The sequence below is a fragment of the Pseudorca crassidens genome, chromosome 2, assembly GCF_039906515.1.
Source record: "Pseudorca crassidens isolate mPseCra1 chromosome 2, mPseCra1.hap1, whole genome shotgun sequence".
NCBI classification, from domain to species: domain Eukaryota; kingdom Metazoa; phylum Chordata; class Mammalia; order Artiodactyla; family Delphinidae; genus Pseudorca; species Pseudorca crassidens.
The window spans coordinates 18520266-18540638 of NC_090297.1; the positions used below are offsets into that span (position 1 = coordinate 18520266).

The 20373-nt window shown below is 37.5% G+C and overlaps 2 protein-coding genes across 7 annotated transcripts; one reads left to right on the top strand and one right to left on the bottom strand.

Moving 5' to 3' along the window:
• The first annotated feature begins 56 nt into the window (after positions 1–56).
• Positions 57–2577, top strand: PNRC2 (proline rich nuclear receptor coactivator 2). Its single transcript, XM_067724078.1, has 2 exons — positions 57–195; positions 494–2577. Exon 2 carries the CDS (start codon positions 512–514, stop codon positions 929–931), a length of 420 nt encoding a protein of 139 aa, XP_067580179.1. The 5' UTR covers positions 57–195; positions 494–511; the 3' UTR covers positions 932–2577.
• A 2334-nt stretch (positions 2578–4911) lies between these two features.
• On the bottom strand, positions 4912–17612 carry SRSF10 (serine and arginine rich splicing factor 10). Of its 6 annotated transcripts, none has more exons than XM_067723989.1 (6): positions 17387–17610; positions 15829–15935; positions 12163–12264; positions 10012–10174; positions 9746–9796; positions 4912–6209 (listed from the first exon to the last, which is right to left on the bottom strand). In XM_067723989.1, the coding sequence occupies exons 1-6, from the start codon at positions 17449–17451 to the stop codon at positions 6149–6151; spliced, it is 549 nt and encodes a 182-aa protein (XP_067580090.1). In that variant the 5' UTR covers positions 17452–17610; the 3' UTR covers positions 4912–6148. The 6 variants fall into 6 exon arrangements, with proteins under 6 accessions (XP_067580090.1, XP_067580085.1, XP_067580102.1 ...); XM_067723984.1 differs by having other exon boundaries at positions 9746–9799; positions 17387–17608; XM_067723976.1 differs by lacking the exon at positions 4912–6209 and adding an exon at positions 6680–9615 and having other exon boundaries at positions 17387–17612.
• Positions 17613–20373: the final 2761 nt, after the last annotated feature.

A 20373-nucleotide genomic window follows, 5' to 3' on the forward strand; every position in this document is an offset into this window, starting at 1 on the left:
CTCAAACTTGTGTGCTGAGGAGACTCAGATGTTGGCCTCAGCTCCTAGGCTGAACTCAGCAGATCGGCCCATGAAAACTTCTGTATTGAGACAAAGGAAAGGATCTATCAGAAAGCAACATCTATTATCCTGGGCGTGGCAGCAAGGAAGAGGACAGGTGGTGGAAATCCTGCAATCTGAAAAGCAGACTGAAAGGTATCAAAACCTTCCCGTTGTAATGGGGCATTTTATGATGGACTCATCCTAAACTGTTTTTATTTTTAAATAGAGGATTATTCAGAATTGTGGATAAGCTCACTGTTCTTAGGAAGGTATAATAAAGTGCATGTAATGAAGTGTGAACAGTATAGTGAAGTTGAAGCAGCCGAATAGCACATATTTGGGTCTTGCCCAAGATTTCTGGAGTTACAAATTGGAGCTACTGAAGTTTCTTAAAGTTTTGAACTATTTGAAGTGGAATTCTACTCAATATTCTGTTTACATTCACTTACAGGTGACAAAGAAGCTGAAGATGGGTGGTGGAGAGAGGTATAACATTCCAGCCCCTCAGTCTAGAAATGTTAGTAAGAACCAACAACAGCTTAGTAGACAGAAGACCAAGGATCAGAATTCCCAGATGAAGATTGTTCATAAGAAAAAGGAAAGAGGACATACTTATAATTCATCAGCAGCTGCATGGCAGGCCATGCAAAGTGGGGGGAAGAACAAAAATTTTCCAAATAATCAAAACTGGAACTCTAGCTTATCAAGTCCCACCTTACTTTTTAAGTCTCAGACTAATCAGAACTATGCTGGAGCCAAATTTAGTGAGCCGCCATCACCAAGTGTTCTTCCTAAACCACCAAGCCACTGGGTTCCTGTTTCCTTTAATCCTTCTGATAAAGAAATAATGACATTTCAACTTAAAACGTTACTTAAAGTACAGGTGTAAAATGAGATAAAGTATTATGTGTTTAAATTTAGTCATATTTAAGGATAATTGGCAATTGTCTCAGACCAAATTCACTAGGGAATTTAATCTGTAAAACTTTTAATTAATGTAGAAAATATAATCAGACTTAACTGTTTTGTGTGTTATGTGCACTGTGATGGTAGAATCAGTGCAAGTTAAAATAACTAAATTATTGATAATTGTACTTCATATCAATACTAAGTGTTCTCAATTGAGTAACCATTCAAGTGAAACCAGTCAAGTTTAGATTTGGGGAATGGTAAAGGAATCAACTTTTTCTATTGCCTATTGGGGGAAAATAGTAATTTAAGATTATCATTCACGGATCAGCAGAGTGACTTGTTGAGATCTGGCAAATGTGATTGTAAGCATCCAGTTAAGACATACAGGGGTTGAAAACTAGCTGAATATTTGAAAGTTTAATGTCCTAAACCAGTAATATGCCAACAATCTGATGCACTGCCAAAAGAAAATGTGAATTTTTTTTAGAGTATAGTTGTATTTTAGTGAACTGTATGGTGGGGAATGCGGAAAGGGCACTAGGGGCTATTTAGAATGAAACAGTATACCCCATTGTCCCTGTAACTGACATGCAGTGGATAGGTGTCTGCCAACAAATGCACCGAAACCATTTTATATAGAAATAGTATTCGGTGTTCACCGAGTAGCTTTCAGAATACATTTTAGTATTATGGCACTGCACAAGCTATTCTTACAGTGATCTGGCTTCAAATCATCCCTGCAAAGCTTGTTTAAAGTTGGGAGCTATATAATGTGAAAGTTTTACATATCTAGGAAAGAGCCATGTAAATACATGTAATAAACTTGTAGCATATGTAAAGTTTTGTTGGCGTTTATCCTACAAAAATAGAATATTTTAGTATGAATTTGCTGAATGTAAGACATGGACCCTTTTTATACTATGGCCTAATTTTAAAGGTCCAAAAAAACCTTGTTTTTAAAGTTTGCCCTTGTGCTAAAGTGCCACTGTATGTATACTATAATTGATCTTGCTGTAAACTATATTTCAAAGTAAATCCTAGTGTAAGAAGTTTTATATAACTGAAAAGGTAGGTTTTAAGCTGCTAAAACACTTCCTATTTTTGAGAGATGTGAAATGCAGTATGGGATTATTTTAATTTCTTAAGCCCAAAGATTAACTATTAAGGGGTTCCTCTTACCTTAAAAGATTAATTTTGGCTTTTAACAATTTGTGTAACCTATGAGTATAGTGTACAATGCCAGTGGGTTTTTTTTTGGTCAACAGGTACAACCCAGGGGACCACTCATTGCAAAAGATGCAATTTCTTGCCTAATACCATGATAACATGTTTTGCTTATCTTAAAGATAAGCGCTAATTATAACAGCCAACTCAGTAGTAAATTAAAAGGAAAGTGTGTGTGTGGGGGGGTCTATTTAGAATGAGTGTAGGTGCCCTCTTCTCTCATTTGGCAGCTTTTTTGATACTTTTAAGCAGAATGGGTAAGTTGTATTTCTCCAAATTCAGGTGAGATAATATTGCCCATATCAAATAATGATAAAAGACAAGTTTATATAATAGTACTTAATGTACATACAGGAATTTGAAGCATGAAATTAAAAAATAAAATTGCTTTTTCCTGTGTCTTCTTTTTATTGTATAAAAAATTGTTACGACCATGTAATATTCTTAGAATGCACATAATTAATCCTACTGAAATAACAGTAGGACCGTTGGTTTTAAGAGGCAACCAATTTGCTAACTGATAATAGACATTTGGATTAGCAGCTATACAGTTAAAAAAGCAACTGTGGCTTCCTCCTCCCAGCAGGGCTAACAGTAAAAGGCCACAGAATATTACTTTGGAAATTTACATAAATCTTCTGAATTCATCTCATACCAAATTGAGTAAAGCAGGTGTAATCGCCTGTCTCCCTCTTCTACATTTTAAGATGACTTCGGTAAACACAAGAGTTCTTGTCAATTTGAGAAATTCTGCAAATTTTTTTTTCTATAAACAATTTTCACAAGGGGACCTTGGAGGAGAGAAAAGACCCAAGAACTAAACTGGCTTTCTAAAATACGTTCCAAATGATAGGATAACTCAAACTAGTTCAAGAAAAATCTTTTAATTTCTACACTAAGCAAGCAGTGAATCCCAGAGCCAGGTTGTATTTTCTCATGCAAACTGTCGGAAGAAATTGATTTGGCAGAAATAATGAGTCTTTTTTTCCTGTTTATTCCCAGTGTAATTTCTATTAACAGTGGCAAGAATTGCCCAGTTCTTTGCAGTACTGCACTGGAATCCCGCTCGATTCAACAATTTTCATCCCAAGCATCTTTATGTTAGGTTTTGATGTATACATGTAAATACAGTATATACTAGATTTCTGGTTTGGGACTGACTCCAGTGGTAAAAGTGTTCAGAGAATTAAGAGCACATTGGCTTTAACTACAAAAATTTTTAATAGCTACGGTTAACTTAAAAAGTTAATAATCGTATTTTATATCTCATACCTTAGAAAGGTACTAATAAAGTTATGGTTAGCGTACAGGAAGTATGGTTGACATGAATTTCTCAAATCGTACTTGTAAGAACCAAAAAGTTGTTAGAGCTCATCTACCCTGTAGGGCTGCAGTCAGCCATAGCATGAGCCTTGTCAGTGTTACAATTTAAACTTGTCATACCTTTTTGATGGCAGCGTATATAGTACAATGGAATCTTGAGCCCATAACCTATCTTTACACTTCAGTTCTGGTAAATTCTCTTCATCCCAGAAGCACAAGGTGGAAAATAACTGAAGGAAAACACTAGTTTTCTAGTGTTTAATTGTCTCATAGGCAATTACTTCGTAAACCAAGTGGGATAGAGTACATCTCAAACCTCTTACACAAATGAGGAAAGCCTACTGAGCCACAAATCTGTCAGGCAGAACTAAACCTAAAAAAAAAAAAAAATCCAAGATTTTTTGGATCCTAGACCAGTTTATTTAATTATCTAGCATTCAGAGATGTGCTCTACAACAAACGACACAAAGGCCTTTTACTTCTTTACAAACTACTCTGTCAATTATCAACAAAATGAATTTACATGCCTTGCTTTGTACTCCAAATAAAAAAGGAATCCCCCATCTTTAACATAAGGGTGAAACAACTGTTAGGAATACATAGAAGCAACACAATAAACATAACTGACACTGCTGGAGGAAGGGACAAAGGGAAACCCCCCCAAAAAAGATCCTTTTCCATAGCAGCTAGCTATGTCTTATAGATGTCAGTAGTTGAAGATGGAAAGGTTGCTGACTTCTTTCATCAGGACAATTCACTCCTGGGACTCCTAAAAGCTCTGATAGACCGCCTAGTTGAACACTTATTTTATTCCTGTCACAGCCTCCCCTTCAAAATTATCTCAGGATTTTGTAAACAGGAATATGGTCAAAATGCAACACGAGATTGAAATTTGGAAAGCCAGGCTGGAAAGTGAGTCAACAGCTGTTGAGATCTTAGATTACATTTAACCCCTTTTCCATCCAAGAAGGTTACAAATACTTTTTGTAATTAAATAATTTTCATAAATCTATTAAATCTTCCCTCTAAGTGAACTCTAGATTCCATTATATTAATTGTATTGTTATAAAATTTCCCCATTTGTAAAAAAGAAAAAAAAAGATGAACCAAATGAAAAACCTTGGACACTTATCTAGTATCTGCCACTTACTTGCTGTGTGATCTCGGGCAAGTTTGAAAAATTAAAACGGGTAAAAATACCTCCGTTTCATATCTCCCTTAGGTATATTCTGCTATATTTTCAAAATCTTTATAAATTAAAGGCTTAAACACGTCTGTATTTTTAGATGAGTAACTTTACACAAAGTTTTAAATGTGGCAGAAATAAAGACAAAAACCAAATATGCAAGTGATGAAATCAATGTATAGATAAACTTCATATCCTAATAAGGAACTAAGGAATCCAAAACATTTTGTGATACTATAAAAGTTATTTATTCACTATACACAGAACATGTCCCCTATAAAATGTACATGTAAATCGCTAGAAAGTATATTTGGTGAACATTTTCTCAATTACAGAACATACTAAATCAGTTGGGAATAACAGCTATCTGCCTCAAAATAATCTAATTATAGCACCCAGAGTCTCCTTTACATCTGATGCAAAGTTAAATATTTTTGGGGATTGTTTCCTAACGTGTTTGAGGAGGCAGAGTTAACAATTATATATAACTCTAGTATATTACAGTCACTGCACAATAAATCAGTTTATTACAGATTAAAACATATCATTTTTTCATTATTTGTATTAATGGGATGAAAACAAATACTGGATACTTTTAAATGGCAAATAACCACAAAATTACTTATATTTGATAGTATATTGGGTTTTATAATTACATAGGATATAAATGGTGTAAAATAGTTATGAATAATACACCTCAAACAAAACAGTGAGGCCACACTGTAATGATTCACTAGATTGTGCTCAGTAGACATTTATTGAATAAGTGAATTTTATCTATTTTTCTCCCCAATTACCCAGTACAATTTTTGCCCACAGTAAGGGCTCAGTAAATGTTTGCTGAATATACTGACTAGGAAAGAGGTGAGAAGAGATGGACCCTCTTAGCTGGATGTCAAGTATAATTGGAATTTATGTGGGAGAGTGTTTAAGGAAGATGTAAACCGCATGTGGCATACAAGTAAGGAAACTCAGATGCCAACAAAGCAAACCATTAAGCAGAAAACACTGGCACTGGAATAAACAAAGGCAAGATTTGCCAATAGCAAAAACAGAACTGACTTTAAGAGATAAGCAAGTTTATATTGGACCATACCTTTTCTCACCCAATTCAGTTTGAGACAGACCAATAGAGGCACTGTAAGAGACTATGGCTGTCTTCCTTGATATTCAAACATCCTAGTTTCCAATTTAACATGGACCTGTTACCCATGAATCAATATAAACCTATTCAGATTTAGGGATTAGTTTCCACAAGTACAAAGTTGAATTTCCTTTTATTTGTCCTAAAAGGCTTACTTTCAAACTTGAAGGGACTTCAATTATTCCATGTAGTTTCGATAACATTCTTTTATCTTTTCAGACCAGAGTCAAAATATTCGTACAGTATTCATACTGCAGCACCTTCCACCCACCCTTTGGTCGCTTGAACTGCCCTTCTTTGGTTCTTTTTCCGCTTTCTCAGATCTTTCTTGAAGTGTAGTAAGCAGAACTGTACTGGGTATTCCAGCTGCAGTTTGGTCTTAAATAAAAGAAGGATGTTTGTCAGTTTGGTTTTCTTTATTCTTCTCTGTGGTATACAGGATTTTGTTAGTTGAACTGGATGTAGCAGCTTACAGGGCCAAATTTTCAAGAGAATAGTATAATAGTTCCCAGGTCTTTTCCCTGGGTTGTAACTTAACAGCTCATACTCTATGTAGCACCTTTCCTTTCTCACTGAAGCATTATCTGTCATTATTCTTCTTGCTTACTTGGCTTCAAAAAAAAAAAAAAATGCAGAGATCTTAAGCAAAAAGAGAGGTGAAGTGTCAGCTCTCACTTGAGTCTTGATATGTTCTACTCCAATACTGAGCCGTGCCAGACACACAGTAGATACTCAATAATTATGGAACTCAACTATGTAACCCAATATTAAAGCCCTGTATAAGGATCCTTAAGTATCAGTAGGATCCTATCTATCATGGGTTCAACTATAAAATAGTCCCTTTGAAGCTATGTTATTTAGGTATGTCACTTTAGAAGTAACATATAAGGTTCTCAAGAAAACAGCATGAGTCTAAAAATAAGTGACACAAGTAAAAAATAAAAACGAAACCACTACTTCTAATTCTATACAGACAGAAAAATTAAACGGGCTATTTCCCCAATCTACTCTAATTACAGTCCATTAAAAAAAAAAACATCTAAGGATCCGGCTGAGCTCAAATCCTGGATCTGCCTTTTACTGCTTTTTCTTTGTGCCTCCATTTCCTTATCATCTGTTACACGAGAAAATAAAAGTATCTTTCTCATAGGGTCTCGTGATGAGTAAATGAGTTAACACATAAAGCTTTCAGAACAGTGTCTGGCACATCATAAATACTCAATAAATATCAGCTATACTTGTCATTATAAAGCAGCTTGAACTCAAACCACAAAACACCTAAACCAGTTCCCCACAGTGATTATCACTTAATATTAAGTGCTCACGAACATTCAATGCAAAAATATTTCAAATCACGCCATAAACATAAGGCCCAATCCATCTTGTTTAGGATGGGGAAGAGTAGAATTATTGGTCCATCTAATAATGAAAATATAAACTTAAAATTAGCTAACTCAAATTTCATTTTAATGCGTATCTTAACACTACCAATAACCTCTGTTATTTAACCCAAGGGGTTTAATAAGCAATAATGAAACAACTCTGACATTACATAAGGAATTTTTAAGTACTACGTAAAAGATGTACCTTTCTGGCAGGTTCTATCATTTCCAAAGTAAAACCTGTGCCTAGTGCAACACTGATTTAAAATATTCCTAAATCCGTTGTTATTGTATAATCTCATTCAAAACTATAATAATTCCAGTTAATCATTATTTCCTTCATTTTGTTTTTATTATAGCATGTTTGCTTAATTTACAGCAAGCAGAAAATAAGCTGGGTCTTGTTTTGATCCAAACATTGATGTTTTAAAGGTTGTACACAATATTTGTTAAAAAGAACATATAAAAATACCTTTTTAGAAGCTTCTATAAGAAAGAAAATACAAAGTTTAACCCCACAACTTTCCTCTTTGCTAGAACTGCAAACTACTGCTACAGTTTTAAATAGACTTTTTGTTGTTTAAACTATACATCCAGGAAAATCTAAAAAAATTAAAGAAACGTGCATATAAATGATTGCATAGCAGAACATGAACATTAACTGCAAACAGTAAAGAAATGAAAGTTAGAAATACTATCAAATATACAAAGGTTCTAGAATCAATCCTTTAAACACATTCCACAAACAGTATTTAAAAACCACCTTTTGTTCTTTACAGGCAAGGCCTAGATTACTAAAACCAAAATTGAAAAAAGTAATCCTCTAAAAGGAATGGTTTCCCTAAAATATTTCTTACTTATTATGCCTGTAAGCAAGCAATCTAAAAATTTTAAGGATGCCAGCTTTTATTCTGAAATGAGATTGGACACGTCAAGTCACTTTTTATTGCCCCCAAATGGTCTCGCAGAGAGATGTTAGAAATTATAAAGAGTTAGGGTATTATTTTCATCAGGTACTACATGGATAATCAGGCAAAACCTCAAGAGATGTGACTTCCTTAAAATTAGTTTTTTCCAGAATTATTTAAAATCTCATGGCACCACAGAATCACGTAGAATGGGAGTGTTGTCTTTTTACTTGCCTCACATTAAATAAACTGAGGCGTGAAGAACAAGCCTCCTTCATAAAGATATGGGCAAATTTTGATACAAATGCACACACCAAGTGCTTTAAGTATCAAAATTCAGTCCTTTTACACTATGCGCACACACAAACAAAACCTACTTTGAAAACACTTTACTTGCTTTTAACAGCAGTGAGAAAACTAAGCAATATTATGGTCAACAATGCTCCTTAAAGTTTAGAGTAACTGCATAAGAGCATTCTTTTCCCCTTAAAATTATTTCTGCCATCATCAACCTGCCCAAATTTTAAGGTGGGTTTTTCCAATGTTTGTATGGTTCCAAATCTTCACAGAAACCAGAAAAGTGAAGGCTCCGTGTTTCAATCAAAAACGCCATCTCCCTGAAAATGCTACTTAACCCAGTTGGCGTCATTCCCCGAGACAGTGGGGTTAACAAAAGAACTATTCCACACTGTGCCATAAATTATCATCGTGGGTCTCGACACCTTGACAAGACAAAAAGGTCCACCCTGAACCTAAATGTGTCTAGTCGGGTCAGTGTTGTACGGTGGCTACAACTTCACTTTTGTATCATTCTACCTGATTAGCAAGCTACATTTCTAGGTTAACAGTTCTACCAAATATGGATATGAAAGTTTATTTTTAATAAGACAATGTTGCAAATTATGGTCAACCAACATCTTTTCACCAATACCTCAAGCATTAAAAAATGAGAATCTTTACAAAAATATACAGAGACACCACAAATTGGTAGCTGCCCATAACATTAAACAAACTGGACTCTTAAGAGTGGCTTCTCAACAGCATATCATTTTAATAATAACCATTGCCTGGTACAGGGAAAACTGACAAGTGTTTTTTTAAGCATCATTGCAACATTGTATTCCTGATAATTTAAGTAAACCAAACTATGAGAGTAAATGAATGATACATGCCTAAAAATATCATGGTTTATACTATCAGTGGCCACTGGACTTAGGACTAGTCCAAGACCTTGATCTAGATTTTGACCTAGACCTAGACTGTGATCTTGACTGAGATTTGGATCTAGGTGGTTCTTTTTTCCTTGATTCCTTTTCATATCTTGAGCCAGACTTATAATGTGTTTTGGAATCTGTTTTAGAGGTGCCTCTAGTTTTGGTGTGAGATGCAGACCTAGAACGTGATTTAGCCTTCATTTCTTTCTTGGGCTGGGACTTGGACCGTGATCTTGAATTGGATTTAGATCTTGAAAAAGATCGATTTCGGTGTTTGAATCTTTCAAAACAGAGGAGAGATACAATTAGAGTAAAAATTAGATTCTATATTAATCAAATTTGTTATTTTTAGAGCAAAAGTTCACTCTGAAATTGATATGTATAGTCTTTTTCAAAGCAAAGTTATTTACCTATCATTGTCGGAATGGCTTCTGCTACGCCGTGGTCTTCCAGTCGGTCTACTGCTAAAAAGTACATCAGAAAAAGCAAACAGTGACACATGTCTATTTACAGGTTTCTAATTAAAAAAATGAACCATAAAACTTTTAAAATAAAGCACTAAAAATATTTTTAGTCTCAATGAAGCATACAATATACATAATTAAAAGTATACAAGAAGATTTTAAAAAATTAAAGGCCAACAAACTAAATCTTTTCTGTGGTACACATCACTTACTTTCTAGGGCTATAAGATCTTCTATAGTTGTAATCAAAGGAACGACTTCTTGATCTCCTTCTTTCATAACTTCGGCTTCTAGAACGTCTATATCTGTCATAGTCATCATAGCGTGAAGAACTATACACATTCCTCCCTTCCTTGGCTTTCATCTGATTTGGAGCTATGAAATACATAGAACAGAAATATTTACAAACATTAAAAACGTAGTATTTAAGCCTCCAAATTATAGGAAAAATTCCTGCATCTCCTTCCTTTATGTTTCCAAATCTGTGGCTACTTGTGAATGTTAATCTTGGAAAAGGTATTTACTTTCAAGCAAGTCTATCAGAAGACTGTTTTATGTTAAAAATGATACCCTCAAATATCTCCCCAACTATTTTGTTTTTTCAAAGACCTCTCACATCTAGTTTGTTGTCCAAAAATATGCCAACTACTTGGACATTAGGAAAATATACCATGAAAGTATTTTTAAAATTCCAAATTAAAATACAAATGACTTTTGAACCATATGCTAATTTGGAATTATCCTACCATGGTTTCCATTCAGTAGGAACAAAATTAACAATAACAAAATACTTAATGGTGGCCTACGAATGATATGTAGTGTCAAAACGCAATAATATATAGTCATACAGTTCTGAGAAACCGTGACAAAGAAAAGCAGAAGAAAACTAACACTTGTCGAATGCCTTAGACATACCCACACCCCGGACAGTCCTCAATCCTTATGTTATCTCATTCAATCCTATGAAGCAGATACTTTATGCATATGTGTATGAATGTATAAATAACACTGACTACCCAGGAACCTATCATTCAACCCAAGAACTACAGAATCACCAACAGCTTGTGTCTACCTAAGTACTCCCTCTCTTTAGCAGCTTTTTTTTTCTTCCAGCAGTTATTTTAATCTCTATCTTTTAATATCTTGCCTAAGGAAACATAACAGTTGAGCCAGAATTCAAACCCAGGTGTATCTGACCCCAAAGCCTGTACTTATGCCTCATTAGCATGCAGCCAACACCTGGTGTATGCCTGCATTATTAATAAAAACCAAGTACTAATAGAAAATCTTTTCTAAATTTAATCTATATAGTCTTTCCCAGTCTATCTGTTCATTTCTACAGCCAGGCACCTACATAATTACCCAATTACACCTTGATGATCTTTATGCAGAAGGGAAATGGCTCAAGAGAACCAAAACTTTCCAAAGTTTATTCTTTTCAATTCCACTCTTAGTATATTAAACATGCCACAGCTGATGGTACTGATCTACCTTCTTAAAGAGTCCAAACATATCTCAGGCATTCTGATCGCTGCATTCTAAGTCGTTTGTCTACCCTGAAATTCTGCAAAGTATTCAAGATACTCTATCTTCCCAAAAACTATCTTTCTGGGTTTTGAATAGAGAGACATATTGCACAATACTTCCAAGAAGCACTCTCAGAACAATTTGTATAAATATGATGTATTTCCGCGTGCCACAACTACTGAAGCCGGTGTGCCCAGAGCCCGTGCTCCGCAAGAGAAGCCACCGCAATGAGAAACCCACGCACTGCAACAAAGAGTAGCCCCTGCTCACCGCAACTAGAGAAACCCCACGCGCAGCAACAAAGACCCAAAGCAGCCAAAAATAAATAAATCGGCTGAAAAAATAAAATTAAAAAATAAAATTAAAAAATCTGTATTTATGTCAAACCTAACCTCCCAATTCATCCCACCCTCCACCCTTTCCCCTCTTGTGTCCACACGTCCATTCTCTACGTTTGCATCTCTATTCCTGCCCTGCAAACAGGTTCATCTGTACGATTTTTCTAGGTTCCACATACATGTGTTTCTCTTTCTGACTTACTTTACTCTGTATGACAGACTCTAGGTCCATCCACATCTCTAGTGGGAACCTGTGGTATAGCACAGGTAGCTCAGCTCAATGCTCTGTGATGACCTAGATGGGTAGGATGGGGGTGGTGGTGGTGGGGGAGGCCCAAGAGGGAGGGGATAGATGCATACACATAGCTGATTCACTCTGTTACACAGCAGAAACCAACACACCTTTGTAAAGCAATTATAATCCAAGTAAAAATATATATATATATACAGAAAAAAAAAGAAATGATGCATTTTACATATAGGCATAAAGGTACTTACTCTTTCGATCCCCCTGTGCAAACTGTATTTCAATTTGGCGTCCACAAATCCATTTTCTGTCCAAATTATGTAAAGCATCTTCTGCATCACGAACATCCTCAAATGTGCTAAATGTTAAGGGGCTTGGGAAGTTTTGCAAACTTTGATAATGAATGAAAGTTCAGTTGGTAAGTCTGGAACAATTCACAACCTCTCGATATTATTCTAGAAAATCAACCAGACCCCACTAACTGGTTGGTTGATTCAGCTATAAACACTTTAGAGTATTAAAGCACTTGTGACTCCGTAAGGCATGAGTTTGAAAACACTTATGAATACATATTATGAAGTTATTACTGAAATAAGGCCTGTTACAGCTGAACTACCAAGTAATCCCATCAGAAGATTTTCCTGAGTTTTAAGAATTTTACAAAACAAGACAAAAAAGAAAAACAAATGTCAATTTTATTTTGTATGCTAAAGCAAAAATTTCTTAAAATAAAACCAAAACTGTTTTTCTATTTTTGTTTCAAATGAAAAAAAGAAAATGCCAATAGTTCTTGTGTAAGCAAGCGGAATATACCTTACAAGAAACGAAAGCATCAACCTCAAATTAATCTTCCTATTTTTCTCAGACATATCTAACATTATTATTTCACTTAGCTGTCTTCCTTATTATACCTTACTGGGAAGACTGGTACACCAGCCACTTGTAGATATCAAGAGAGTGTCAAGCAATACTTAAGACATATTATATCCATGCACAGACCATAAAAGCATGCTGCCAAGAAATAACAGACCATTTCTAAAGATTCCTGGACTGGAAAGCCCTAACCATGACACCGAACATAAAGCTTCCCGAAGTGAAGTGCGTTTGGGACTGGTTTTCAATTTGAGAAATTTCAAGATAGTATTTATAAGCCTAAAGCAGGAACCGCTGGTACCCATTTTTGATCTGAGAGGCTGTTGCCTTGTTCTCCCCAAACAAAGTTATTCTGACCAAATTTAGTTCCTTTCCTAAAACCACCATTCTAACAGAAGCCAAGCACATATTCAGAGCAGTGTTTGATATAAAAGCTTCTGAAGGGGAGCTAGGCTAGGTTTGGCTGTGGATTTTCATTCTGTACTAAAATTCACTATTCTAACTTGTCCATTTCTATTTCTTAAATTTGAGAGGAGTGCAGATCTTGAGTGCTGATTAAAAAAATCCCTGAAGCGATATACTCTCTTCAAGACTGATATTAATATTCTTTTACTCCAGAGACTAAAAGGTCTGCCTCACTAGATTTCCTATTTTTTGTTCTGGAAGGACTTAAAGAACACAACAGGGTCCCAGTTCTCTCTCTCTGAGGCTATTATGTGTAGTGAACGAGAGCTTTTCTCAAGTCCTAAATCACGAAGTTTTCATCATGAAAAGAAAAAGGTTGACGGGGAGTTTAGAACCTTGAACGCTATAATCAACCACCCCTCCAGGTTAATGCAGTTGGGCTCTAAAATAACTGAAAAGAACAAGTTCATTTAAAGGGTATACTACTTTGATACTTTGAGAGACAGAATAACTTCTTAAAGGATTCAGACCAAGAAGTATAAAAATTATTTATGAGAGCCTATCATCCTCTGGGGCTACCCTCAAAAACAGAATCCGGGATTGGATGAACCATGGCAAGGTTCTACCAGACCTGTTAAGAGAAAGCTAGCTGGGAATGGGGTCAGATAGAAAAGAGGACCACAGCAGGGACAGTCAAATATCATTCTGATGCCAGTTACGGAGAAATCTGTACTCAGGGTCTTTGCGAAATCCTGATACCTATTTCTTTTTAACTACTTGAAGACCACAGACAGACTTTGTGTATAAAAATAGCTATAATTCACCTTGAGACTCCTTTGGTTAACTCTTTCCTGGCTCAAGTATCACATACTCTTCAAACTGCTGATCCTGGTTCCCAGGCCACCCCCAAACCAGGTAAAATCAGGCCAACACATTGTAAGCCAGAATGTACCATTACTTTTTTTTTTTTTTTTTTTAAACCAAGCCAGATATACCTCTTATCCTCTCTGTAACAGAGCTTTGCAACCAATTCCCACAACTGTCCTTGATCACTGGGCCTGCAGGAGTAGCAGCTTTTGGCATTTCGCCTAAGTCTCATTAGAACTCTGCTAAGTTTCAAGAGATCCACTGAATTTAAGCAGTAAGAATTTTTCCTAGCCTGAAGTCCACAGCCCAAACCTTTGTTGCCACAAGGAGATGATCTCACTGAAGGAAGTAATGTCACCTGAAACTCTGGGCCAAGGAACAATTTCCCATAGATCCTGATTACGTACCCATACCAAAGATAAGGCCTTCTGCAACCCATTCTGGGCCAACTGATCACATGTGCTAAAGCAGTCAGGGCCAGCAGGTTTCACAGATCTAAGTTTCAGATGTTAGGACTATGTGCATGCCCCTAACAGCCCTTTTAAAAAATCTATAAACAGACAGTATCTCTAGTGGATCTGACCTTAGAAAACCACCAGAGCCATTTCTAAGTAGTCCCCAGTGCATGCACCTGTGTGGCCTCTAAGCATGGCTCTATGGAGTCGGCCTGACTCCAGAACTTCATGCTACTCCAAAGAGCACTGCCTGCTACGCTATGGCACCGGACCACTTGGTCCAAAACAGAAATATGCTGAGTTTAAGCTTAACAACATTACATCCTGGTACACTTTAACTTCACAAGCTAAGAGAGAGTGCATTTATACAAGACCACATCACAACATCAAAAAGGCCCATGTAAATCAAGTTACAGGTTTTGTCACTAGACCAAACCAGAATAATTTTGAAAATTAACTGCTTACAAAACATGAGGAGGAAAAAAAAAAAGGAAAATAGTTATTCTGTAGGATACATCAGGTATGACTCCTTTAATCTTGGCCATCATTCAACTTCATCTTGACCTTTAACTCTTTAAGTGCTTGTCAGAAGGACTTGTCATGAGATGCTTGGCCAAATATGACAGATGGCTTTATCTTTAACTTTGAAAAACAACCTTTTCCCCCTTTTGTAGATAAAGCGAGGCTTTGTCTCCCATTAGGCTTGTCCTTCTTCCAGCTTTTCTTTATATTTTCTTTTCCCAAACTCTCCCTTCTCTTCAAGCCTGATCCTTAAGAGGTCTTTGGCTTGTCTACTTGCCTTAAGTGTTGAACTCTACTCTAAAGGTTCTTTCATGCTTTCTCTTTGGGGTCGCCATAACTGTACAGCTTTACATTCTCTGAGGTAACAACAGAGGACAGCAAATTAGGGGACAATATTAAAGAAGTTTACCTCATTGTTATACAATTTGTTTTTGATCAAGTGATTCAAGTTAACAAACAAGAATACCAAACTTTAATTGCTAAGCACAAGAACATATTAACTTTTGAGTTACATTAAAGGTGGTAGCAACCAGAGTGTATTCAGATTTAAATCACATAATCACTGATTTGAGTTTCAGCAGCATGAATGGGAATTTAAATATTTTACTGTTTTTGGATCAACTTTAAGAAATAGTAAGAGCAATGTGTGAGTCAGAATTAACTTAGAAAAAATTGAAGACAAAACATTTATTAGAAAACAAAAAAAAAACAACTACTTTTTAGATGTTACCTCTTACAAAAACTTGAATTTCAAACTTCAACACCCCTCACTAATCAGCCATCTGAAGAAAGGATATTGAACATATGCAAATCCTCTTGGACGGCGAGTGTAGAAATCAAGTGGAACATACACATCAACTATAGGACCATAACGACCGAATTCGCGTCGTAAATCTTCAGACCTAAAACATCATAAAAAGAGGCCAAATTTTTAAGTCCACTCCTTTAAAAGTTACTTTGTAAGAAATAGGTTTCTTTCCGTAATATCTCAATTAATGAAAGAGACTGTGCTATGTTCCTGGGTGACCTGAAACAAACAAGCTTTCTAAATCTCAACATCAAGAGCCAACGGTAAGAATATACAACAATGTCTTTTTGAAAAAGAAAAGCCAGAATGCAAGATTCTGAAAGATAATAACGCAGTTTATAATAAAACCTTAACAACAGGAAAAGACATTTAAGGAAACTTGACTACAACTTATCTCTATTGCTTTTATCCACAGCCTTCATTTTTCATAAATAGTATAGTAGCATTAAGTTGTACTTAACTACTGCTATGTTTTTTTTTAAACAGTATCAAAGCAACTCTAGTATTCTGAAAAATACAAAGCACTTATTTTACCTCCAAATTTTAGCGACAGGGTTACACACTTAATGGTAGATACGGTTTGAAAAATAAAAGTCACAAATATATATAATTCCTCAATAAATGTCAATATGACATAAAGGGGAAAGTTTCCTAGACGCTACAGTAAGTACTATTGCTTACTTGCCCTACTTAAAGACAGAAAAATATAAATCATACGAGGCTACCTAATTTTTTTTTGATTTGTGTGTGTAGAGTGATTATTTGTTAAACAGTAAATCTCATCTTGTGATAAGATCTCTTCAAAAAAGTCTGACGGCAACTCCAAGCAATTAAGGGAACTGGCGAGAACAAAGGGACGGTCCAGGTTAATCCAATTTAGCTATCAACGTCCTAATGGTAGAGGCTTCCTAAACCTCCGTTTTCAAAGGGTGGCCAGTATTTCCCGGAAATGGGAAAAACTAGTTCGTACCATTTAAGTGGAAGAATTTTATATCTTTAATCTCAACATTCCCTTTATCCAAACATCTACAACACCAAAAAAAAAAAATCGCAAATAAAACACAACAAAAAGGGTAACAAATGCTTCGCCACACTCCCCTCCCCCGATCCGTTATTTTACTGCAGAGCAGTTTTTTTTTAACTAGAAAAAAAAAAATTCTGGGCCAAGGGGGCGTGCACCCCAAAGAACGTGAACTTCAAATCAATGGGGGGAGCTGATGTTCGGTGGAGGCAGAGGCTGAACGCCCGGAGAGGAAGCGGGAAGGAAGGGGCCCCCATCTGCGGAGGGGGAGGGGACCGAAACGCCGCCACGCGGCCCGCTCTCCCGCGGCTGCCCGGGAGGACCAGCGGCGCCGCCCTCGCTCCCACGCGGCGGTTATGCCGGCTGCGCGGCCTAGTTCGGGCCAGAAAGCCGGCGCGGGACCCGCCATCTTCACCCCTTCCCCTCCCCCGGCGCAGGCCCAGCGCGCCGCCGCCGCCACACCGGTCCTCTCAGAGCGCCCGCGGCCTCCCCTCTTGGGCCCGGAGTGCCTCCCCTGTACATACCTGGTATCGTCCGCCACGTTTCTTACGAAGAGAGACGTGTTGGGGGGACGCAGGTACCGGGACATGACGGCGGCGTGGGTCTCAGCAAGGACACTAACGGGCTCAGCAAACCGTCCGCAGCTCCGGCGCCAGATCCTCGAGACACACAGCCAGAGAGCTCCGCTACAGCAACCGCCTCTTCTCGCGAGAGTTCACTCCCGCCTCCCCCCCACCTCCTACCTGAGTGCAACGCCGGGACCTGCAATGGTTCTTTCCCGCGAGATCACGCGGCGTGCGCCTGCGCATGCGGGCGGCGGGAGTACGTGCTGCAGCCTAGATCTCATTCATTGGCTTCTTGAGCTGCCTCCCCTTCTCCCGCTAGCCCGCTCTTTCTTTCTTAAGTGCTTTATTTTGCCGCCCTTTTCTCCCGTGCACCGCGTTCTCCCCTCCTGACCGCCCCCCCGCAAGTCAGGAAGCAGATGTTTTAACCTGTACACCACACTGTACAGTTTTTACAAACTATACTGAGTTTTAAATATTATAATCCGGAGGGACAGGCTTTCCCCTGTCTGGTCCATGTTATAACCTGGCTTTTATCAGATCTCACATCGGCAAGAGAAGAATTTACGGCCTCTCGTGTCAGTGTGAAAGGGAAGGAGGTGTGTGTCCTTGCAGAGATAGGCCTGCCTCCCCAGTGCTTTCTGCACGCGGTGGACTCACTCCCTGAGCGCCTTTGCCCAGGTCGCCCCTCGCGTACACCTTTCTTGGTTGTTTCCTTCACCCATCCACGGGGTTTTCTCCCCATTAAAGGCTGTTCCCTACCAAAATGGGACGCAAACCTCACATCTTAGTCTCCATTGTCATCTACGCTGTCTTTGTTGCTAACGGCTTCCTGAGTGTGCATTGTTCATGTATTGCAGTGTTTCTCCATCTATTAGAATGCTTCTGGCATGTAGCACATTGCCAAGCAGATAGCAGGGGCTCAAGAACTGTTTAAATTAACTTTTATTTTACAAAACGACAAAAAAGCATTATTTTTGCATCAATCCGCATCCATAGCAATTGATTTGATAATCTGTTGTGCTCTTTAGGAGAGACATTGTTTTTCTACGTTTATATTTTCCAAGATGCTTTGGACACTTGGTTTATTAAAACATTTATCGATTACCTATTATGTGTCAGACATTACGTTAGATTTTGTAAATTCAGTGGTGAAAAACATGGAGCTTATGATTCCGTAGGAAACAAGCTGGTCAACAAGTAATTGCAGATCTGTGATATGAAAGAGACAGTAATGTGACAGTTTAAAAAAAAAAACAACTTTTGTTTTAAAACGAAGAGTTGCTGAACAAGTGTTTCCTTACTCCCCCCTCCCAAATTAATTTAAGCACTTTTTAGTGGCTAGAAAACAGACTCCTGTAAATTACCCTCAGTAATGAGGAAATGAATTCAGTTTGGTGGTACTCCACCCAACTTTAATATGGATAAATGTTTAGAGCAGAGTCTGATGCATAGCGAGTGCCCTATAAATGTTAATCGGACTGGCTACATAATCTGTGGGGCTCAGTGCAAAATGAAGACGTTCAAAAATTAAGATGACAATAGCAGAGCACTAAGCCAAGTGCAGGGTTGTTCCGAGAGTGGGGTCCCGTGCAACTACACAGGTGGCACGGCCATTGAAGCCTGCCCAGAATGTTAGCAATTATTATTATTACTCATAATGCCTTGAGAAATAATAAGAGCAAGTGAGGTACAAATATTTACTCACTGGAATCACTTTCTGCCTCACATACCAAGTGCCCCTTTATCTTTTGTGCTTTAGTATCCCAGTCTTGAAAAAGATGATACTGGGAAAAGTAGAGAAAGTAAGCACCGCTCAGCTGGGGCTTGAGCTGGGCAGTTTACCAAACTCTAAATCTGCTGCAGGTGGTAGTGGGAGCGCGTGAGGCAGGTGGGGAGGGAGGTACACCAAGGAATTTTGGAAGTAAAACACTTCCTCACAAAAGTTCTGCCATGTGTGGTTAAGAGCACCGTATTTCATTCCGAGCACAATACCAAGGTTGGTAATTTTTTTGAAAGCCAAATGTTAATCTCTGAAAACGGTCTGTTGGCACTGCACCTCTTCTTGAAGAAATTATGTTTTATTGGGATTTATGTCAGAAAACCACTTTCCTTGCGTACTGTTCTCAGAATTGCACAAGTAAGACCCGAGTGTAAAATATATACCTATGAATTTCCTTGATCCTAAAACAGCTCTTTCCTGATTTGTGGGCGATAGTACAAACATCACACCTGAGAGGGCCGTGCTGCTAGCTAGAGGGAGACTCACAGGGACAAATTCTGTGTGTTAAAGCCATGGAAGTATGAGCCCGTCTCCATAGACAAAACCAAAACCTTGAGTCAGTACATCAAGCTTAATTTTATTGCTAAAACTTTTTGATTCAGACAATTGCCATGGATGGTGCTCAGCACTGCCTCTGTCTCCATGAACAAACAATCAATTAGAAGCCTGCTCTTTAAATGCGTTTAATAAGACATGCCTGGTGTTTCCTAGATACCTTCTAACTCTAATGGGTAGGCAGCAAGCCAAGTTCCCCAGGCTGAGGACTCAGTGTTCCCTTTTAGACATTCCTTACTTGTGGGTCAGAAACTTTGGGGCACATACATAAACACATTATCAATTTACCTATGTACAGACTGTTCTTTTAACCTCAGGCTCCCACTAGTTCTGCTCTGTGGGTGAATTCACCACTACTGCACATACTTGTTTATCTTATTCCTTAGATGATCTATTCTAGCATGTGGATTGCTACCTTGAATATGCTTAAGGTAAAAATCACTTGTTATATCTTAGCCTACTTTTTAATGTCTTAAAATAACATTTTTCCCAGTAATAAATGTCCTGTGTTTATTGTTAACATTTTGGAAATGAACTATAAAGACAACAAACATTACCTGTGATCATACCACTCAGAACTAATTACTTCTAAGACTTTTCTGAATTTCTG